We start from the raw sequence: 21083 nt of genomic DNA, 5'->3' as shown, positions 1-21083 counted from the left end.
TGCATATATCAGTTTTACTGATTTACATTCCATCATTATTGTTAAACTCCATTCAGTCATCATTTGATTTTGAGCGTATGTGCAAAGTTTTCTGTTTCTTCTTATTAAAAAGAAATTAAAAAAAAAAAAAACTTGATCTTTGAAAGATTTTGTTTTCAGTCAATGCTTTCATTTTTCGTTTATATTCTGTGATATTTTTCCTTTCTCTATTTTCTTGTACTGTCGAGAAAAAGTTTTAAACCTGTAACATCTTTTTTGTTTCGTATCTTTTTGATTTTTTTTTTTTTTTTTTTTTTTTTTTCCATTTTGTTCCACGAGTTTTCATCCCCCATCTCTTCTTACTCTGTTTTTGAACTTTTTGGTATGGTTGATTGGCCGATGCATACACACAACACTACCCTCCGCCACCTAATTCTTTTGTTGTTTAATTTTGAAACAAGAAAAATTGAATATGTTTAATTGTAGTCAACTCTCAGTCAAAAGAAGAAAAACAAAAAAACGAATATATAACAACTAAATGTTACCCTAGTCAATAAAAGTTACTTTTCAACCTGTCTGGATCATTTGTTTGTATTTTTAAATGCTTTTCATTACATTTCAAAAGTTCAATCATTTTACAAGCTGTTGTATATTTTGCAAACAAAATGTCCACTAATGACATGAGTCATATATTATTTTTTAAATCTTTTTCTTTTAAACTGAACTAGCGGGGGGGGGGGCGTTGCCCGGGATGTTTGGAGGTGTGAGTGTTAAACAAAAAAAATGTTGGCCGGGTAAAAGAAAAAAAAAGTTTTAGTAGGAAGGTAGGATTGAACCCCGAACCCTTGACGCGAAGGTGGAAACGAAAGGGAAAAAACCCCACACACCTAACCATCTCAGCCACGAGGGGAGAGGAAGTGAAAAGGGTCTTAATTTAACGTTTATAAAGTGAAATTGACAGGTGCGAGAAAGTTAAGTCACATGATGTTTGACCTTATTACGGTCAAACTAAGTTTGGCGCTGCAAGCCAGTTTCTGTTTCCCCCCGCCCCAGCATTCGCTTTTTTTATGTGGCGGTCGAAACAGCGCATAAAAGTCTGGCAAATTAATGATAAATGCGACCCCCGGTCATAACTGGTAGATATTATTAAATTATATCAGATCAGTGCTTCAATAAACTCAAAATGATACCTTTTCTTGCTGGAGTAGTGTGTGTGTGTGTTGATATCCTCCACTAGCTGTCGCAAAGGCTGTGTTGTACTTCTTATATAATTATTAAATAAACTTTTTTGTATTTTTTTTTTTTTTATAACTTATATTTATGCCAAACGGCACATTTCTACCGAGACGTAATGGACTACTGAAAATTAGGAACCAAATTTATAGGGTCATCCTAAGTGAGTTGTGCAGCAAGATGTTTGTTCACATTACATTTAAATTTCTGAATGCCGATACAATCAGGAGAAACATTAAACGGGGAGATAATTCCAAAGGTAATCAGTTTGAGTAAAGAAAGTATTCACGTAAAAACCTTCCTGACATCTGAGGAGACCTCTACAGTGAAGAGATGAGATTTTGCTGGTTGCCAGGTTGGTTGAGTGTATTTACAATGTTGAAGGTGAATAAGTTCAGCAAGTTTGTCAGAGCACATTTTATTGTAGTATTTCAACAGAGGATCTTTTAGAAAGTGAATAATTTGTACACATAAGCCAAAGTTGATCGTCCATTTAAAGTGCAAGCATAATTAACATTTTAGCATGTCCTCTTTTCTCATACAAATTCTCCAGTGAGAGTTCTGGAAATTGGCAACCACCATTCTCTCAATTGTACGTCTGACGTTATTTTCACTTAATTTGAATCACTTCCTCTCATCACAAACTTCCAGCTTAATTCCAGGCAGGATCGATCCTCTCCCCTCTAAACTTCTTGTCTAGAATATATCCTGTTTGCAATATAATGCTGAATCCATCTGAACATTAGTAAAGCAAAATAGTTCTGTTTCAAGATCAATCAAAAGTCAGATAGTGGAACCATTTTAGGTTAAACTGATATAGAAAACTGAACTCCCTGCTAAAAAATTGAGCAGGTTATATTTTTCAAAAATTTTTTTTTTTTTTTTGGGGGGGGGTGGTTACCTTGAAAATTTGGTATTTCATCAATAATCAAAAAAATATATTATTAACATCCTCTGCAAGAGGTTAGACACACGATCAGGCATGGTTTTGAAAAGCCAGTGCATTAGGATAAGTACACTCTGGCTTACAAAAATGCCTCAGCAGCCCTGTCAGCTTTTTCTGGTAGCAATGTCTTCTCAGAGAAGGTAAGGCCTGGGAGAGTAAACCTAGGACTGAACAGAACAGCAGTCTGACAGCAACAAAGTGACTGTCAGATCATGATTTGTATTGTAATTTTGTGATAATCAGAAAAATATTATTTTAGCACTTCTGCATTTTGAATTTCTTTGGTTTTCATTTTTGAAAGAGTTCGAGTCAGGGGAAAGGGAGACAACGGAGAAATTTACAATACTTTTGTGGAACAGTTTTCTAATGAATTAAAATTTCAAAATAAATTAAAAGAACAGTTTTCCGATAAATTAAGATTTATAAATAACTGGAAATGATCACTAGTGGAAAAATGTGTGGGTTTTTTTTTTGGGGGGGGGGGGTTATGTACCTAAGCCAGTCTATCAACTGTTTCTTGAGGCAAAGGAAATCCTGTAACACCAATAACACAATGGAATCAGATATTGAAGCTTTTTTTTTGAAAAAGAAATTTGACAAAAAAAGAAAATATTCTTATCCACTAGTGATTGTTTCAAGTTATTATAAATCTTAATTTATCTGAAAGTTCATTGATTGAGATTGTCGGACTGACTTCCTCATCTTGGTTGTTATCGTCACAACGTTTCGGCCGTTTTGCCCTCCGGCCTTCATCAGGTGTTTTGTATCGAATTGGGGAACCGTTTGTTAGGAGTCTCGAACCCAACCCTTTATTATTATTACGATAAAAAACACCTGATGAAGGCCGGAGGGTAAAACGGCCGAAACATTGTGACGATAACAACCAAGATGAGGAAGTCAGTCCGACAATCTCAATCAATGAAAACACCTCATCTCAAAAATACAAACAATTACTATCTGAAAGTTGTTGGTGATTTTAATTTATTATGAAAACTGTTTGTTTTCAAAAAAAAAAAAAAAAATTAATTCAATAAATATTCAGGTAATTAATGCTTTCTCTTGATGTAATTGTTTTAATATTCTGAAAACTTTACCAAGAGTTCTCTAAATTTCTCCATCGTCTCCCTTTGCCCTGACTCAAACTCTTCTAAAATTGACAACAAAAAAGTGGCCTTTTTTTTTTTTTTTTTTTTTTTTTTTTAATGAAATAACAAAAGTTTTAAAGCTAAAGGAGATGGTTGGATGGATGGATGAATGATACACGGCCATCATTTTATTACTCTTGTCGGTCCTTTATACGTATCAAGCCATGATCTGTCCGCATCATCTGTGTTCTTTTTGTAAAACCCCTTTTGTCTTGATCCGTTTGTAATTCATCGTCTGCATACCTGTATGTGACGCTCACTAAAACACATGCGTACATGCACATAATTTGCATTTTCATCTACCCCCCCCATCCTCTCATGCATACACCAGTACGAAATCATCTCTGATCTAACTACATGCATATCTTTGTAATGCGCGTGTGCATGTCGTAGAATCAGTCGTCACTCCAGGTAAGTCTTACACATATATCTCTTTTTTTCGTCTTCTTCTTCCCCACCAGTTCGCAGCCAGTCGCCTTCAGAAGGCAGCGAAGGCACAGGTGATGAGCTCCTCCTTAGAAGAAAACCCCGTTCGTTTAAAAAGAAATGTCGTTCCTCTCCCACCATGGAGAGCAGCACTTGCACCATTAGTCCACCGCTGTCTGACAGTGATAACGTAGGCTCACCTCCCAGTAAGTACTCAAACACCTTTCTAACACACATGCGCGCATACAATCATGCATACAATCACTCAAAAGTACAAACAGCTATATTAAAACATATTAAGTAAAAAATATTTTGTTGTATAAGACAGACAAGTTACTCTTTAATCTTTTTTAGGAGCTTTTCATATGTCTTTACTGATATTTTTCTTACTGCACCAATATTAACAAAAGCGATGTGAACATTACAATATGTTCGCAACTGTGATTAAACTTTATCCAGCATTTGTGCATTATAAGTGGATATATAAAAAGATATTCAAAAATGCATTTTTAGGTAAAAACACAAGTGCATACTTACGTGTCATATTTTAAAATTAGTAAAAGTTACAAAAAATTATGTGTCATACTGTTAGAATTATTTTTTACAAAAGAAAAGTAGCTACTCTTGATTCGCCATTTTCTAATTTGAAATGGCGGAATTTAACTGAAATAAAAGAAGTTCGTCTGTCATACAGAATCGAAGAAACTTTTTCGTTTTTTTTTTTTTTTTGCCATTTCCAGAAATTTTTAAAGAAAAAAAAAATCACACTTATCAAAATAATAGCAATTCATTTAGATAACAAAGATAAAATAAATAAAAAACATATATACATATTAACCACTCAAGAATTAGAATTATTTAGTCAAATTGATAGACTACAGTTGCCTCCCCTGAATTCCGAGAACTTTTCAAAATTTACAAATACAATAAAACCACATTATTCAATATATCTTATTTTTGCTATTTTTATACTCTATTGAAATTTTTACTAATTTCGATATGACCCGTCAGTACATATTAGTATTTTTTGTACTTAAAATGCATTATTTTGATTTTTTTTTTTAGGAATCCACTTATAATGCACAAGCACCCATTATTCTTTTAAACCAGGGGAGACAACCCAATGAAAAACATAAAAACAATGATATTTGGCAACCCAATAGAGAGTTCCTAAAAAGGGATGTTACTCATAACACTAGCAATATTGGCATTGATGTAATGAAGAATTTCAAATTGGTGTTTCAGTATTTCTCATTTGTACAAGCTATTTCAGCTGTTTTAAAATTCATTCTCAAGAAATTATGTTTATAATTAGCAATGATAATGCTAATAATATCAATCCTTATGTTTTTGTAAAATTAGTTAAAAGATTCAGCTAAAATATCATGACAGCATTTGAAGGACATGTTGATCACATGTATTGAAAAAAAAAAAAAAAGACTAAAGAGTGTATTGTTGGTCTTATACATAAAACATGTCTGAAGGAAGATTTGCTACATGTATACACACACACACACTAGTAAAATACCTGTCCCAGGACAGATATTTTTGCTAGTTAATAACAAAATTAATTCACCGAACAGAACAGTTTCTTACCATTTTTATGACCCCTTATGAAGGTTAGAATTAAAATATATTTGCTACTAAACTTTTCTGTGTAGAAGCCTTTTTCCAATTTTGATCCAAATCCATTAAAACGAGTTTAACTCTAGAAAAATGTCTCAAATTTGGGACTTGATATTAAAGGGTCTTTATGAAAAATTCAAATTCAGAGAATTTTAATATTGGCATTTTGGCCAAATTCATAATTATGTTAGTTTCAGAATTTATCCCACACAAACATGTTTTCGCAAAAATCAAGATAACAAAATATAAAATGAAAACATTTTTCTTATGTGTTACGATTGTTTCATAACCATTTAGACAATTTTGAATATATCATTTAAAAATATTCCAGAATAGCTACTCTTTAGATGGCAAAATACACTAGTCATACATATATGAATACATTCATAATCTCTATTTTAAGAGATCATGCAGTTGGACCTACCTCCACACCACCCTTATATTTTCTTTTTGTTTTTATTTTTTGATAGCTTTCTTGATATCTTAAAATAACCTACTTGATCTCTTAAAATAGAGACTATGAATGTATTCATATCTGTATGATGTGTATTTTGCTGTCTAAAGAGTAGCTATTTTGGAATATTTATAAATGATATAATATTTAAAACTGTTTAAATGGTTATGAAACAATTGTAATGCATAAGAAAAATACGCAATATGATGTTCTCATATTATATTTTTTGTTGTCTTGAATTTTGCGAAAATATTATATGCATACTCGATTATGAAAATTGATAGTCTTGAAGCTTGAATAATCGAGTCAATTAATTTTGACTTTGATTTTATTGGTATATGAACATTACCGGAATTTTAATATATTAAAATTTTGGTATTTTAAAAAAAAAAAGAAGAAAAAAATGCTTCTAAGGTGTGTGTATGTATGTATATAGATAGATGAGAGTTGAATAAAAAAAAACTATTTACTCATCAAATCAATAAGGAAGACAGAAAAGAAAGAACCTCTTTAGGTCATGGCATTTCAAAGCTAACTGCTTCCCATCAGAAAAGTCAGAATTATAAATCTGAAGAAAAACTGGCTTAATTACATCAGGTTAGAAATTTCTTACTTATATTAATTGTCCACTTAATCATCTAATGCTTCTACTATTTGCTAAAAGATCCTTTATATTTTTATCCATTTTATCTATTACTTAGATATATACACACACAATATTAGGTTACATTCTAGTGATCAAGATTTTATTTGGTCTACTGATTATCTTTTCAAAAAAAAAAAAGTGGTATATTTTCAGGAACCATTTCATTCACAGAAAAACCATTATTATTATGATGTCAATTGCATATTTTTTTTCATGATTTCATAAAACAAGATGGCTGCCGTTTCTGGGTTTATATCTTTCCTTGTAAAAAGAAATGTAATCCATGCGAGTAGCTTTTTTTTTTATGTGATTTTAGTTTGCTGCCTCACTATGTATTTTTTTTTTTTTTCTGAAGGAGAAATTTTTGGTTTCTGAAGAGTCCATAGATAGAAGATCCAAGATTGGCAAACTAATATCGAAATTATTTCCATGAATGAAATGATCCATAAAAATGTACTGAAAGTTTTGTTTTGAAAAGACGATCAGTAAAATGAAAATCTTAGTGGAATGTAGCTTTATATTATTTATATATATATATATATATATATATATAATATATATATATATATATATAAAATTCCAGATTTTAACAGAAAATTCCCAAATATCAAAAAGTATACCGGAAAAAATGTTGGAGGTTACATTCACCAAAACTTTGAAAATAATATTCAATTTGAAAATAGTAATTAATATTCCAATTCACAAACTAAATACGTTTTTAGATTATTTATTTAGAAATGTTCTTTCTTTCTTTGCGGAGTGAACTTTTAAAGTATTTTCATTAATATCTGAGCCATTTGATATTTTTATCTTTGACGTTGGTCATTCTGCTCTGCAAGGTGAAGAAAATATTGGTTCATGCAAATCCCTAGATTTTAATTGCCTTCTGTATGTTCAATAGGAGATCATTATCAAATTGTTGTTGTACACAATAATCAAAAAAAAAAAAAAAAAAAAAAAAAAAAAAAAAAATATTGTCTCCTTTTCTGTTGTCAATCTGTTGTGGTTTTTATATTGTAGTTTTCATTTCGATCTTGTCTTTTGTTATTCGACAATATTTCCAGGATGAAATATTGTTATTTACATCTTCAAACTGTACTCCTCATCTTTACTGTGTTGCCGGTGTCACATTTTAGCAGTTCTACCCTTTGATCGTTGACGCCTTTCATTGTTGGAATAAATAATGTGTCCATTTTGAAATTCTTAGAAGCTTTTGAAAATGTGAACAACAAGGATGAAGATAACAGTTTGAACTTTTGTTTTTTGATAAAATGATCATTCAGTCTGAAAAAAATCCTTATAACGTGAACTTGATCATCATTCTATTAGAATTCATTATTTCATCATATTCAGTTCAACATCTATTTTACATACTGCCATGTGTTTTTATTTGATACTTCCGTAGCTGAAACCCTACAATGATGTTGCTTCTCATAATAAGCTGATTAACACAGTCAGTTACTGGGATTTCAACTCTGACCACTGAATAATTACTAGAGCTTCAACCTTATCTGCCAACTCGATAATCAAAGTCATAACTCTGCTGCTGGGCTACTTAACTATCAGAGTTGACTTGATTCTTCAGGTCACTAATTATAAATGTTGTCTGACTATTCAATTACCTGAGGTACAACTTGGTCTGTTGGGCTACTCAAATTACTTTAACTCTTTCTGCCTGCTCGATTACCAAAGTTTATTCTTAGGCCTGCCAACTCAATTACTAGACCAGCCTTCTCGACTGCCGGAGTTTAGTCTCTGACCAGTTTCCTCGACTGCCGGAGTCTAGTCTCTGACCAGTTTCCTCGACTGCTGGAGTCTAGTCTCTGACCAGTTGTATTATTTGTTCATTTTATCAATAGATCGTTGTATCGTCTTGTGTCTGTGAATAGCTTTATTTTTCAGAATGCGTGTGTAATTGTTGTGGAGCAAAAAAAGTATATGTGATCTGCTTGTGTCTATGCAATGAGTGTATCAATGTTGTCCGCTTTTTTGTTTATTTTCACTGCTCAGTTGAGACTTTAAGGACAAATATACTGGGAGGGGTATGAAAAAAAAAAAAAAAAAAAAAAGGTATGTTTAATGTTACATGTATGAAATGGACTTTTCAGAGTTAGACAATCCCTGAAATGTGATTGAATCACACTCTGAAATATACTAAATGCATGCGTGGATCTGAAAAACTATGAGAATAAATAAAATGGAATCCACAATATTTCTGTCATTAAATATTCTTATTTACATTATTGATATGTTTCGGATCTTTGTTCTCATCTCATCCATTGTTATTAGTCTTGAGATGATTAATATAGAATCCTGAATGGAAAAATCAGAAATTTTTGGGGTTTTGAAATCAGAAAAATCTTGCCTGCTTTTAATGCCAAAAACCGATTCCTTTAATGTTTGTCATGTTATTGATTATAATTCGATTTTCCATTGCTGTTAGTAATGATGAATATTTAATGATTTTTAAACTACCAATAAAAGTAAAATTTATGTATCACCCCCTCCCTTCTGGTATATTTTGACATTTGCAAAAATATATGCACATATTATACGAGTCTTTATAGTCATCCAAAAATTAAAACAAAAAAAACAATTCTATATCTAAATATTTAGAAATTTTAAAAGAATCAGAATCGCTAATTGTATTGGAATCATCCCATCACTAGTTGTCATATTCACAGCATTTCTGCTGTTATACTATACAGGCTTCTTTTTGGGTGTCTGTTCTTTGTGACCGGTAACTTCCTAGGAATTTTGAACCAAACATCTTTATTTAATGTAGCACTAGAGTGTACTAAATCTTGATTCCAGCAGCTCTTCATCTAAACAGCTGGAGTCTTGCTGTATAGCTAACACATAGCAGTAGCTGCACTGCATTTCTTTTTGTAGCTTTTTTCTTTTTCTTTTTTAATAACAGCGATTGTAGATGTTAAGTCATTTGTGGTTTAGTAATTCTTCGGGGAGGGGGCCTTGTACCATGATGGTGGCTAAGAGGTCAATGACATGGACCAAAAACCTGGGTATGCTGTATTCAAATCCAGTTCATTCCATAGAAACACTTTCATCAAACCGACACTTGACTGTGTCTAACTTCTTGCAAAGGAAGGCAAATAAAAATAATACCCTGCTGTAGGTCGGCAACCTATCTCCCATAGTGGAAGGAAGCAGCTGTCCTAAACACAACCGCTATCCATTGTAGTTCAGAAACAAGAGAAAGATTTCATCAACTTATTTATTATATATTAGTGACATAACACTCTAATTCAAAGTTTTAAATTCTAATGGAATTTTTTTGATTTCCTATGTCTAACTTTGTGGAAAATTCCGTTTGTAATGTCTGTGTCCAATGTTGCTACATTATTTTGTTCAAAGCATGGATCACATCATTAGAAAAGTATATATATAAAGAAAAGGACTTATGTTTCAAATTTACATAAGTTTACCAACTAAAAATCGTTGATGTAACCTTGGAACTTCGTCAAACTTTGAAATCTTTCTGTTGAACTCGGGGTAGATGAACAGAATTTCAAACAGAACCCTTTAATTGAAGAGGGTAACATGCTCTTGTTCTGTTAGACATGATTGAGTAGAAGTAATTTACAATTTTGAGTACCACCCGCACTGAGGGTTGAACCTACAACCTCCAGAAAAGTAACTTACAACTGAATTTTATCAAATACATTATCCACTATGCCACGGGTTCTAAGATTCTACATTCTAAGTGTTGTGTGGCTGCACAAATAATAAACAAAAACACGAAAGTAAAGGTATACAATAATATATTAGGAAGAAAAGTTATATACATATTTACATGTCTTCAGATATACTTCAGTTGGAGATATTCCGGCAGGTGGCGTGTTGCATGTCTTACTGTAGGCAGCATAAACGTCTTGCCTATTTGACGGTCGTTGCCGGACTCCCCCGGTATTGGTGATTGATACCTTTATATATCTCACTCACTCGCCTATGTTAATTAGTGGGCATCTCCACAACACTAACATTCCTGGGTTCAATAAGATACACCCGAAGAAGGTTGGAGGTTATATCAACCGAAACGTTGTGCAAATAACACTCAAGATGAGAGCATTTGTCTGAGCAATCCATATAATACGGATTATGAATCCTCGTCACAACAGTTCAGAAACATAAAAATCTAAATACCAACACCTGAAGAAATTTAGATTGGACAAAGACTGAAACCTAAACATAACAGCCAAGTTAAGAAGAAATTTTTTTTACTTGGAATGCGACTTTCACTTGTATGTGATACTATATAAGCAATAAGTTTTCGGATGTGTCTTTTTTTTTTTTTTTTTTTTTTTTTTTCATACTAAAATTGGGTTCAATTCAGAATGAGATAAACTCTGGTCAAAAGAATCATTGATCTAGATATTTGGTTTGTTTGTTTTACGACAAGTTGATCCACAATATTTATTGTAAACGATTTTATACTGTTGATTTTAACTGCTATTTTGCAGAAAGTTTGGCGATGGGGAGGGGGCAAGTTAATTTTTATCCCCCTATACTTGCAAAGATTTGAACTGTGTGCAGCATTTGATATGAAGAGATCAGCGTGATATTTTAATAAATGATTTGTGATTGTACTTGTCCAAATGTTTTATTTTTAAGCAATCTAAATGTTTTTCAATGTTTGTTCTTTGCACGGCATGTTTTTCACATTTGATTTTCCATGTATGTCAGAATTGTTTGTTTTTTTGCCCTTTTTTTTCTTCATTTTTTTTCTATTTCATTTTTCTATTCCATTCTTTTTTTTTTTTTTTTTTTATTTCATTACTTTTTTTTTTTTGATTCTTGAATCTCCTTTATTTATTTATTTTTTTTTTTTTCGGTTCCGTTGTTTTTTTTTCTATTCCATTATTTTTTCTTATTTTATTGCTTATTTTTCAATTTCATTCTTTCTTTCTTTTCCAGTTTTATTTTTTCTATTTTATTCCTTTTTCTGTCTTTTTTTTTTTTTTTTAAATCTATTGGTAATCTTGATGTCTTTCAACTTTCACAGCTTGTCTGTCTGTACAATTCATTTTATATGCACACATACACTTCCATATACACAATTCCCTCTGACAAACACGTACATTTACACTACCCTCTTTTTTATGTATGTCTTTCACTCCATCTAATATCAACATGCTACCGCATGATATCCATCTTGGCTGAAATTTAAAAAGCTTACAGGTTTCTTATTTGTTTTCTCTTTCGTTGTTTTTTTTTTTTTTTCAATGTATTTTGTATGTTTTGTTTCGATTATTGTTCAACATTTACATCGATTATCTCTTCTATCCATTACAGTTGATTGATTTATCAATTGTCATTTGTAACATTTTATCATCCATCTGAAATGATTTTATATAATGTAATATTAAATAAATATTAACAACTAGCAGTTCAGCCCGGCTTTGCTAGGGCCCTATGTACTGGTCATAACTTGCGCTACGTGTGAATACACTTTAAGTAAGATTTCAAATATTTATACCAAAATTTGTCTGAGTAATTTCGTAGAGACCACAGAAGTTAATTTTTTTTTAACTTTGACCCCAATTTTGACCCTCTAAACATTTTTTATTTTGATCTCAAGTTTACCTACATCTAAAATTTCTAGTCTTTAGATTCAAAATTGGCGGAGGAATTTGGTAAAATCTGCAAAGGTCAACTCTTTCAACTTTGACCTTTTGGCAGCCAAATTTTCCCCTCAAAACTTAAAAAGCTTGCTGCATGTCTGAATACTCGTTATGTAAAATTTCAAATGTTTAGACCAAAATTTGGCTGAATAGTTTGCTAAATACTGCAATGGTCAAATCTTTTGAGCTTTGACCCCTTGGCAGCTCAAATTTTCGACCCAAACTTATTAAAAAGCTTGCCTTATCTCTGAATACCCTTTATGTAAAATTTAAAATGTTTAGACCAGAAATTGGCTGAATAATTTGATAGAAACTGCAGAGGTCAAATTTTTTTTTAATTTTTACCCTTTAACATTTATTTTTTGGGGCTTAAATCAAGTTATAAAGTTTGATCTATGTCCAAGTAACCTACATTTAAAATTTCAAGTGTTTAGATCCAAAATTGATGGAGGAGTTTGGTAGAGTTTTCAAAGGTCAAGTCGTTTAATTTTGACCCCTTGACAGCCAAATTTCTGGCCAAAAACTGATTAAAAAGATTTTCCCAAATCTCAATACTCCTTATGTCAAATCTAGACCGAAAATTGACAGAATTATTTTGTAGGAAAATGTACACACACACACAGACATTTTCACTTTTATAGATATATAGATTATTTATAGACACTTGTTTCATGCATACGCAATCACCAGTGTAGGAAGTAATAATTACTGCTGGTCGGGAGATTCAAACCCAGTCATAAAGTAATTCTTGATTTTGTAGGCTAGCATCCAACCTCAAAGCCACAAGCAATTAAAGGAAATTAAGTGCTTACAAATGCCACAAATGCCGAATCAGTGGGCATATACAGTAAACAGAGTATTCAACAATCTTCTTTTTTTTTTTTTTCTTTTTTTTTCAATTCTCTAGAGGACTCAACTTTAATATCCTAAAGAGTTTTTTTAACTATATTTTTTGATTAAATGTTGACAATTATTTTAGTATCTATGGACACTAATGTTTGGTGCTTATGCAATCATCAGCGATTCGACTTCAGTCACAAGGTCAACAAAGTGTGTGTATGTATATATATATATATATATATATATATATATATATACTTGTAGGTTTGTGTATTGCTTGTTATTGTGCTATAACAGTTGATTTTCATCCATAATGAAAAATAATTTTTTTCAAATTATTTTTCATTTTATTTTATTTTTTTACTCCCGTTCATCCCTAACAAGGCATATTGCAGCTTGGACATAAAGGGCTACTATTTAGGACCATGTCTAGGAAAGATTAACAAGATGTTGGTTTACATTACATTTAAACTTCTGTACATCAATACAGTCAGGGAAGCACGTAGCAGGAAGGGAATTCCAAAGTCTAGCTGTTCGAGGGAAGAAACTATTAGAGAAGAAAGCTCTCTGACATTTAGGGACCCCCAACAGTGAAGGAGTGTGATTGTGTTGCTAAATGGGTTTGTCCAAAATTATGGAGTCTTATTGTATTGGTTAATGGTGAAGAGTTATTTTTGCTAATTATCGTCAAAAAATGTTTTCTTTAATATTTTTTTTTTTTCTACCTTATCGTTTATTTTTTATAGTCATTACTGTAACATGAAAATTAAGTAGAGCCCCTTTGTCTGCCTTGAAATTCGATGATTAAAATTTCAAATTTCGCTATTATAGTGTAGTTGTACCGATTGTTAAAAAATAAGTTGTTGCACTTATGGATCATTGTCTAAAAAAAGTGATCGATTTTTATTTATTTATTTTTTTTTATTTTATTTTTTTGTGGGCAGACCTGTATAAGAGTGGCTACCCCTAAGAATGCGTTTTTCACCTTTTTTAAGTTTCTTTTCCAAAATTATCATAGATTAAAGACTTAAGTATATCAACTGAACAAATTTGTAAAAAAAAATTTAATGACTTTTCCATTATAACGTTCTAATCACGTGACTTGGTAAATAAATGAATAGTAAGTCAGGTAGCAATGAAGTAGAATGTTATAATGAGAAAGTGACCCCCCACCCCAAGTCATTTAATTTTTTTTTTTTTTTTTTTTCAAAATTTTTTCTGCTGAGTTTATAATCTTTGATAATCGTCGAAAAAACCCAAAAAAACTTGAAGGTGTAAAACACACATTTTTAGGGGGTGGCTACTCTCATACAGCTCTGCCTTTTTTTTTTTTTTTTTTTTTTTTTTTAATAAGCAACAAGTAAAATATTTACTTATCTTTCTAGTAAGTTATTAACAAATCCTTCAGTTTCTTCATTTTGCGAATTGCAAAATACTGCACCAATAAATGGCAAAATAATATCATACTGATTGGTTTGAAATTATTTACAGTGAAATGTTCTGTATCATTGCTCTCAAATAACTTATTTTTTGTGAAAATCATATTTGGTTCTTGTCCAGAATTCTCCCCATATTAAAAAGCAAAAAGAAAGAAAAATCTGTATGATTTACTTCCCCATGACAAAACGAAAATATCATATTCCAAAAATCACTTAAATTGATTAAGTAGTTTTATTTTTAAATAAGAAAATCAAATTTTATGAATAACTGAAGAATGATTATCTTATCCACCATTTTGAAACCAATCTAAATAAAAAAGAAAATTAAGAGATGTGGGATATATATAATTAAAGATTTTATAATTTACCGTTTTAAATAGTTCATCTTCATTTTATTTTATTTTTTGCTAAAATACGATTTTGATGAAATAAAATTGCTTGGGAACAATTAAACTGAAACTCATTTCGCTTAACGTAATTTTCAACAAATCATTAAACCGAAATGCTTTGCAGCTATTCAAGTTAAATTCTTACTTTTAAATGGTTTTGCCTTTATACAATGGTCTTTCAAATGGATGTATTTTGTTAATATTTATTGTTGTTGTTTTTTAATTTTTGTATCAAATCACTGTATCAAAAGTGTTGCAAACTGATTGCTTTTCTCATTAAAATTATCTTCAATATTATCATGTATTTTGTTTATCATTTTTTTTTTTTATACAAAAGTTTTTTGTTGTTGCATGATATGGCAGAAATTACCACATATTTGATGTTTCTCCGATCGTTCAACTCTTAAAAAGTGGTTAAAGATTATACTGGCAATTTTTATCAATGATCGGGATTTTATAAGTTTAGTGTCATGGCTGCTATGAGTAAGGTTTTTGTAGAAAAAAAAAAAAAAAAAATTATCATTAAATGTCTTGATCTTTTTCATTCTCTTTTCAGATCGCACCTTTGAGGAAAATCCATATGAGACAATTAGTCCCAGAGTCGAATATAGTTCAAGTACCCTTTCAAAGGTAAGAAACCTGATTTTTTTTAATCATATTTTATGATGATGATTATAAATGTCTTTTTTTTTTTCTTTTCTTTTTTTTTGACACTAGCAAGTCTACCTTATTTTAAAATGGATTCATTCTCAGATCTAAATTAAAATTATATAATGGCAGTGATTTGTTCACACTGTTATATGGAAGTGAAACTTGGCATCTTAAAATCAGCCAAGAGAAAAAAAAATAAGATGCGTTTGATTCAAAGTGCCTTATCATATTTAATAATGATTATAAACGTCTTTTTTTTTTTATATTAGCAAGGTTACTTGGTATTGCCCAAGGCTAAAGAATGAAATAGAAGTTAAAAAGTGTGCACAACATGTTTCTTTTAAACTTATCTCACCTCCCCCCCCCCTTTTCCCTCCCCATCCTGTCCATTTCTCGTCTCTCTTTTTTTAATCTATTGATAAACAAAAACGAAAAACTGGTTAAGAAACAAATACATGACAAAGAAATGTTACTCTTTTGCCTATATGGAAAATTATTTTGTTTCAACTTATTTTAAAGCATTTATTTCGAAAAACAAGTTGTGCCAAATTTTACGTTAGAACAAGAACAAAATGGCTGACATAAGACGGTTATCAGTGGATCCTCAATCATCTCCCAAAAATTCAAAAAGATTAAAACAATATACTGGTAGAAACCAACCCAATAAAATGTAAAATTAGTGATCCGCGTAGGGGAGCATTGCTTGGGGTCTAACAATTGACAATAGTAGAAAAAGTAAAGCCTGAAATGCAGAAAAGTTAAATAACAAAGTATCCCCTGTATGTATGAATGTAGATAAGTCGGTTCTTCTCCAGAATTCAACCTAATTAAAACAAAAAAAAATTTTTTTAAATACGGAAAAGTCTTTAAGTACCGATCATAACTTCATATTCCAAAAATCACATAAATTTATCCAGTAGAACCCTAGGATATGGCGGGCCTAGAATACGTTTTTTTTTTTTCTCGGCCCCTGGTTATGGTATTTGCCCCACCTTACAGTGTTATGTATAATGTTATTTGATTATATACATGTAAGTTATATATTGTGCTGTATTTTGTTACTAATTTTTAATTCCGTATCCCAGAGTTCTACTGTATGTAGAAAATAATTTTTTGATGATTTTGGCAATTTATTAATTTATAGCCATTACAAGGCTGATTTCTATTTCTGTCCCTGTAGTTCAAATTGAGTTGTTTCCCTGTATTAAATATGTCTGAGCAAGACACGTCATATTTGCTTCCTCATAAAATTTGATTTTCTTAGTAAAAAAGAAAGATTACGAGGGGCGTGCAATAAGTAATGCCCCTGACCCACTTCCCATAGCAGTAGAGCAACGAAACTTGGCACAGTTATTAGTCTTTTTCTACATAGGTACCACCCAGAGTTATGCATTTCTCCCATCATTTGATGCAGCTCTGGAGACCGTTTTTTGTAGAACACCCCAGGTTGGTCCTCCAACCACAATGTGACTTCAGAAATCAAGGCTGCATCATCTGGGAAACGTTTTCCTTTCAAAAACAACTTCATAGCTGGGAAGAGGTGAAAGTCAGAGGGTGCAAGGTCAAGAGAGTAGGGCGGATGGGGAAGGATTTCATAACCAAACGCCCATGCTTCTGATCTGGCGACATGCGAGTTGTAGACCGGAGCATTGTCCTGCAGGAGGAGGGTACCTTTGCTGATCTTGTCCCACCTCTTGATTTTGATAGCTTCCCTTAATTTCCTCAAAAGTGAAGCAGAATAGACTCCTGTAATTGTGGTATCCTTTGCCAGGAAATCTGTCATAACTACTCCGTCCTGATCCCAGAAGACTGTGAGCATGACCTTGCCAGCGGAGGGTTGCACCCTTGCCTTCTTTGGAGGTGGTGAGTCCAAGTGCTTCCACTGCATTGACTGGGCTTTGGTCTCTGGATCATAGTGATGGACCCAAGTTTGATCCTGTGTAATCAGTCTTATGAAAAACTTTGACCCATCTTCTTGGCACATCTCCAAATTCATCTTCGAGCACTCAACACATTCTCGCTTCTGGAATGGTGTGAGCAACCTTGGAATCCATCTGGCAGACACCTTATGCATATGCAAATAGTCATGAATGATAGTTTCCACAGACCCTGTACTAATCTTGACATCTTGGACTATTTGGCGAATAGTAATGTGCCGATCTTCCAAAATGGCAGCCTCAACTTGACTGACAGATGCCTCATCAATGGCAGAGGGAGGGGGTGCGACCAGGTCTGGAACCTGTTTCCATAGACTTCCGGCCATGTTTGAATTCATGATGCCAGCGTTTTACAAGGTCATATGATGGGGCATTATCACCATAAGTTTCTTTCATCAAAAGTCTCCTGTGCGTCCTTTCAAATACAAAAATCGTATCCCTGCTCGATATTTAACAGGCTCCATTTCACACCTAACTCAGTTCAAACACCTGTAAAACAGAAACCACAATTAGTTCAGAGCTGTAATTTTCCACATAACCCATTGAGATATAAATCATTGCACATGCTAAATTTCAGCTAGATCAGACAACTGGAAGTGGGCCAGGGGCATTACTTATTGCACACCCCTCGTACTTGACAAATTGGGACTTTTGGAATATGACATTTTTGTTCTGTGATAGGTATATATATATTTTTATTACAAGATATTTTAAATAAAATATTGAAATAAAGACTATTTTTTTTTCATGTAAAATTAAAAAAAGATTGTTATGTAAACACTAAAAAAAAATTTTTTTTCATTACATGATATTAAAAATCATTTCCAAGAGTATTTTTTGTTAACTTTTAGGATATTTTTTTATTATATAAAACCATTTTGAAAAAAAAAAACTTTCAAAATAAAGATTAAAAAATATATTTTGATTATAACATATTTTATTAAAAACTAGCGGAGGTACCCAGCGTTTACCGGGTGTTTGTAGGTGTGTGTGTGTGTGTGTGTAGGGGAGGGGGGGGGGTAAAATAAAGAATAAGCGAAGTAATAACCCTGTTTCAATAATAAAAAAAAATAAACATTTTGTTGCAATTTAAAAACATTATCTTTCATGATATAGATATAAAATTTACAATGATTTTTTTTTTTTAAAGTACATCAGAATGTACATTACATAAAATAAATCCAAGGTAATTTTTTGATTCAATTTAAATTAAATTTTTATACCTTACTTTGTAAAATTTATAAAAGTGCACTTTGAAGATAAATAAATTTCAAATTGAATCTTACACCTTTATTTTTAAAGCCTATAGTAAAAACATTTTGTTTAACAATTTTCATGCCTTGGATGAAATACTTTTCTAACTTGTATATATATATATATATAGAGAGAAGATAAACTCATTCCAAAAAAGAAGCATTTCCTAATAAAAACTGGTTTTTTTTATGTAGAGTTTTAAAATTACGCTGAAATTACATAAGTATTAATCAGGAGGGACTTTTCCTCGATAAACATCGGCAAGACTTGGTAAGACTTCCATTAAACAGGAAGCCAAAGTTAAAATGAAATAAGTTTATTTAATTTAACCAAAATATGGAATAAAACAACTTAAGAATGAATAAAATTGAATGTCTGTACAGCAAGGAAAGTAATTTATTCATCTCTTTACCATGGTGGATTTGGAACCAGTGCTCTAGAGGAAGAACACTTTGGCTGAACAAAAATTGCCTGGGCAGCCCAATCGGCATTCCCTCAGATGATTAGCGATAGACTAACCCAATCTTAAAGGACGAGAAGGTAAAGCCAGGGAAGGTGGACCTCCTAGAACATCACAGGACTATACATCAGACCGATAGAGAAAAAAACTTGTCAAAATAGCTTATACTTTGCCGGTTAGATTTTGGTATGAAACTAACCCTAAAGGGAGGTAATTCAGGATATATTCAAGTTAATAGTAGCATTAGAGCAATGGTTCTCAACCTTTTTTTTAATCATGACTTATTCTTTTTAATGCATTTTGGTGAACCCTTATAGCTTATTTTATTTTTCAGTAATGTAAAGAAAACCAAAGAGCATGTATCAACAGTTTATCTTGAAGGAAGACTGAACCGATATTAATGTTACATGTACTATGGGGGGGGGGGCACATGGACCCCGGTTGAGAACAATTGCATTAGAGGGTTTTTAGTTATAGATAGGAAAGGAAATCAGCAAAAAAAATTGGTTTTTAAATAATTGTTTGAATTTTTTTTTTTTTTGCCAATTATATTAATATTTTTGCTTATTTCCATATAAACTTTGAAAAAACTCAGATGGTAACATGCTATAAGTAGGTCAACCATAGTTAGAGGCAACACAAAAATTCCCTTTTCTTTAGCTACTACCATGCTGAGATGTAGGGGAGGGTGCCATGCCTTTTTCCATGTATTAATGTTGAAATTGAATTATGCACTTTATTTATATATTTTGGAATAATGTTTTTACAGAAATGCACATGGAAGTATAAATGGAAAAAATGAAGATAAAAAAATTCTAAATCCAATTTAATGAAAAAAATTCTTTATTTAATAATTTTTGCTATTTTTAGTATGGCACCTTAGAGGATGAATATGAAGATCTGACCGACAGTGGTAACTGGAAGGATATGTTCAATGTTAAAATCCGTCACAAAGACAGCACAACAGACAGGGCCAAAAAGAAAGAGGAAAAGAGACGGCAAAAAGAAGAGGTAAGAGTTCAATTCCATTTATTTGGCAAAAAATAAAACAATCAGGCTTCATGTATTTGTGTTTTATTTATTTTTTTTTTGTGGACTGTTATCTTCATGGTGGTTGTTGTTTTTCGGTCACATTTTGGTCAACTCATCCTCTAGCCTTCTTCTTTGGGACCCATAGCGTAGTTGAGTTTCTACGGTTCCAGGCAAGCATTGTCTGAAGATAGCGGTCTCAATCCTACCCAAGAAGGCCAGAGAAATAGTTGGCCAAAACGTGGTGAGACAACTATGGAAGGCAGTAATTATTGGGAATACCATTACAAGATTCAGCATTAATCACTTGAAGGCCATAGGATGAGTTAGCCGAAATATGGTGAAACAACAACTATGAAGATGAGGATAACGGTTCGCAAAAGAATGATTACACAAATTATGAAGCCTCATCTTAAAGAATTCCAAAAACGAAAATATAATCATGCTTCAATTACCATGTAGAGAAAAGATGGTAAAAATTTACACAGAATAGGACGCAGTAGCCCAGCACTTGTTCAAATTCACCTTGAATTATTGTACTATTGGTGCATTTATTACTTCTCTTGGAAGTCCATTCCAAGGTCCAAATATCCTAATTTTTGTTTTAATCAAAATCAGCGATGAAATAGTTTCTTATAGTGTCTGTGTAAACTGCTTTCTGGTGCAGAAGTGAATAATAGATCCCGAGATATATCGTAATGACCATTGAGAAGATTGTAGGCCAAAATAAGATGACCATATAATCGTCAGCGCTCAAAGAAGAAAAGGCTAAGCTTTTAAAATTGGCTTGCCTATGCAAGGTAGATCTGATAGGCCTGCATCATTTGAGTAGCCAATCAGAATGCATTTGATCTGCTATTTTCTTTTTTTTTTGTTGTTGCTGTAGTGTTTTTTGTTTTTTTTAATGTACTAATGAATTACTGCTTATCAAGGCCGAAGGTCCATCGAAGATAAGAGTTTGTCAGGTTGACGGTGAGACAACACCAT

General features: G+C 31.9%; 1 protein-coding gene across 50 annotated transcripts in view; it reads left to right on the top strand.

Annotated features, from left to right (window-relative positions):
- The window catches only part of LOC145252565 (rho GTPase-activating protein 190-like), a 793870-nt gene that overhangs the window by 745310 nt on the left and 27477 nt on the right, over nucleotides 1–21083 (top strand). For 26 of the 50 annotated variants that reach the window (XM_080112152.1, XM_080112143.1, XM_080112148.1 and 23 more), the window contains 3 exons: nucleotides 3765–3935; nucleotides 15322–15395; nucleotides 19938–20078. In XM_080112152.1, the coding sequence (XP_079968278.1) occupies nucleotides 3765–3935; nucleotides 15322–15395; nucleotides 19938–20078 (386 nt within the window). The remainder of the gene's footprint in view (nucleotides 1–3764; nucleotides 3936–15321; nucleotides 15396–19937; nucleotides 20079–21083) is intronic. The other 24 variants (XM_080112175.1, XM_080112165.1, XM_080112153.1 and 21 more) reach the window with 1 other exon arrangement.

This window comes from Euprymna scolopes, chromosome 29 (assembly GCF_053919585.1).
Source record: "Euprymna scolopes isolate OS-2025 chromosome 29, ASM5391958v1, whole genome shotgun sequence".
NCBI lineage: Eukaryota > Metazoa > Mollusca > Cephalopoda > Sepiida > Sepiolidae > Euprymna > Euprymna scolopes.
Note: the sequence above shows the minus strand (reverse complement) of the source record. Positions and strands in the feature narration are given on the sequence as shown.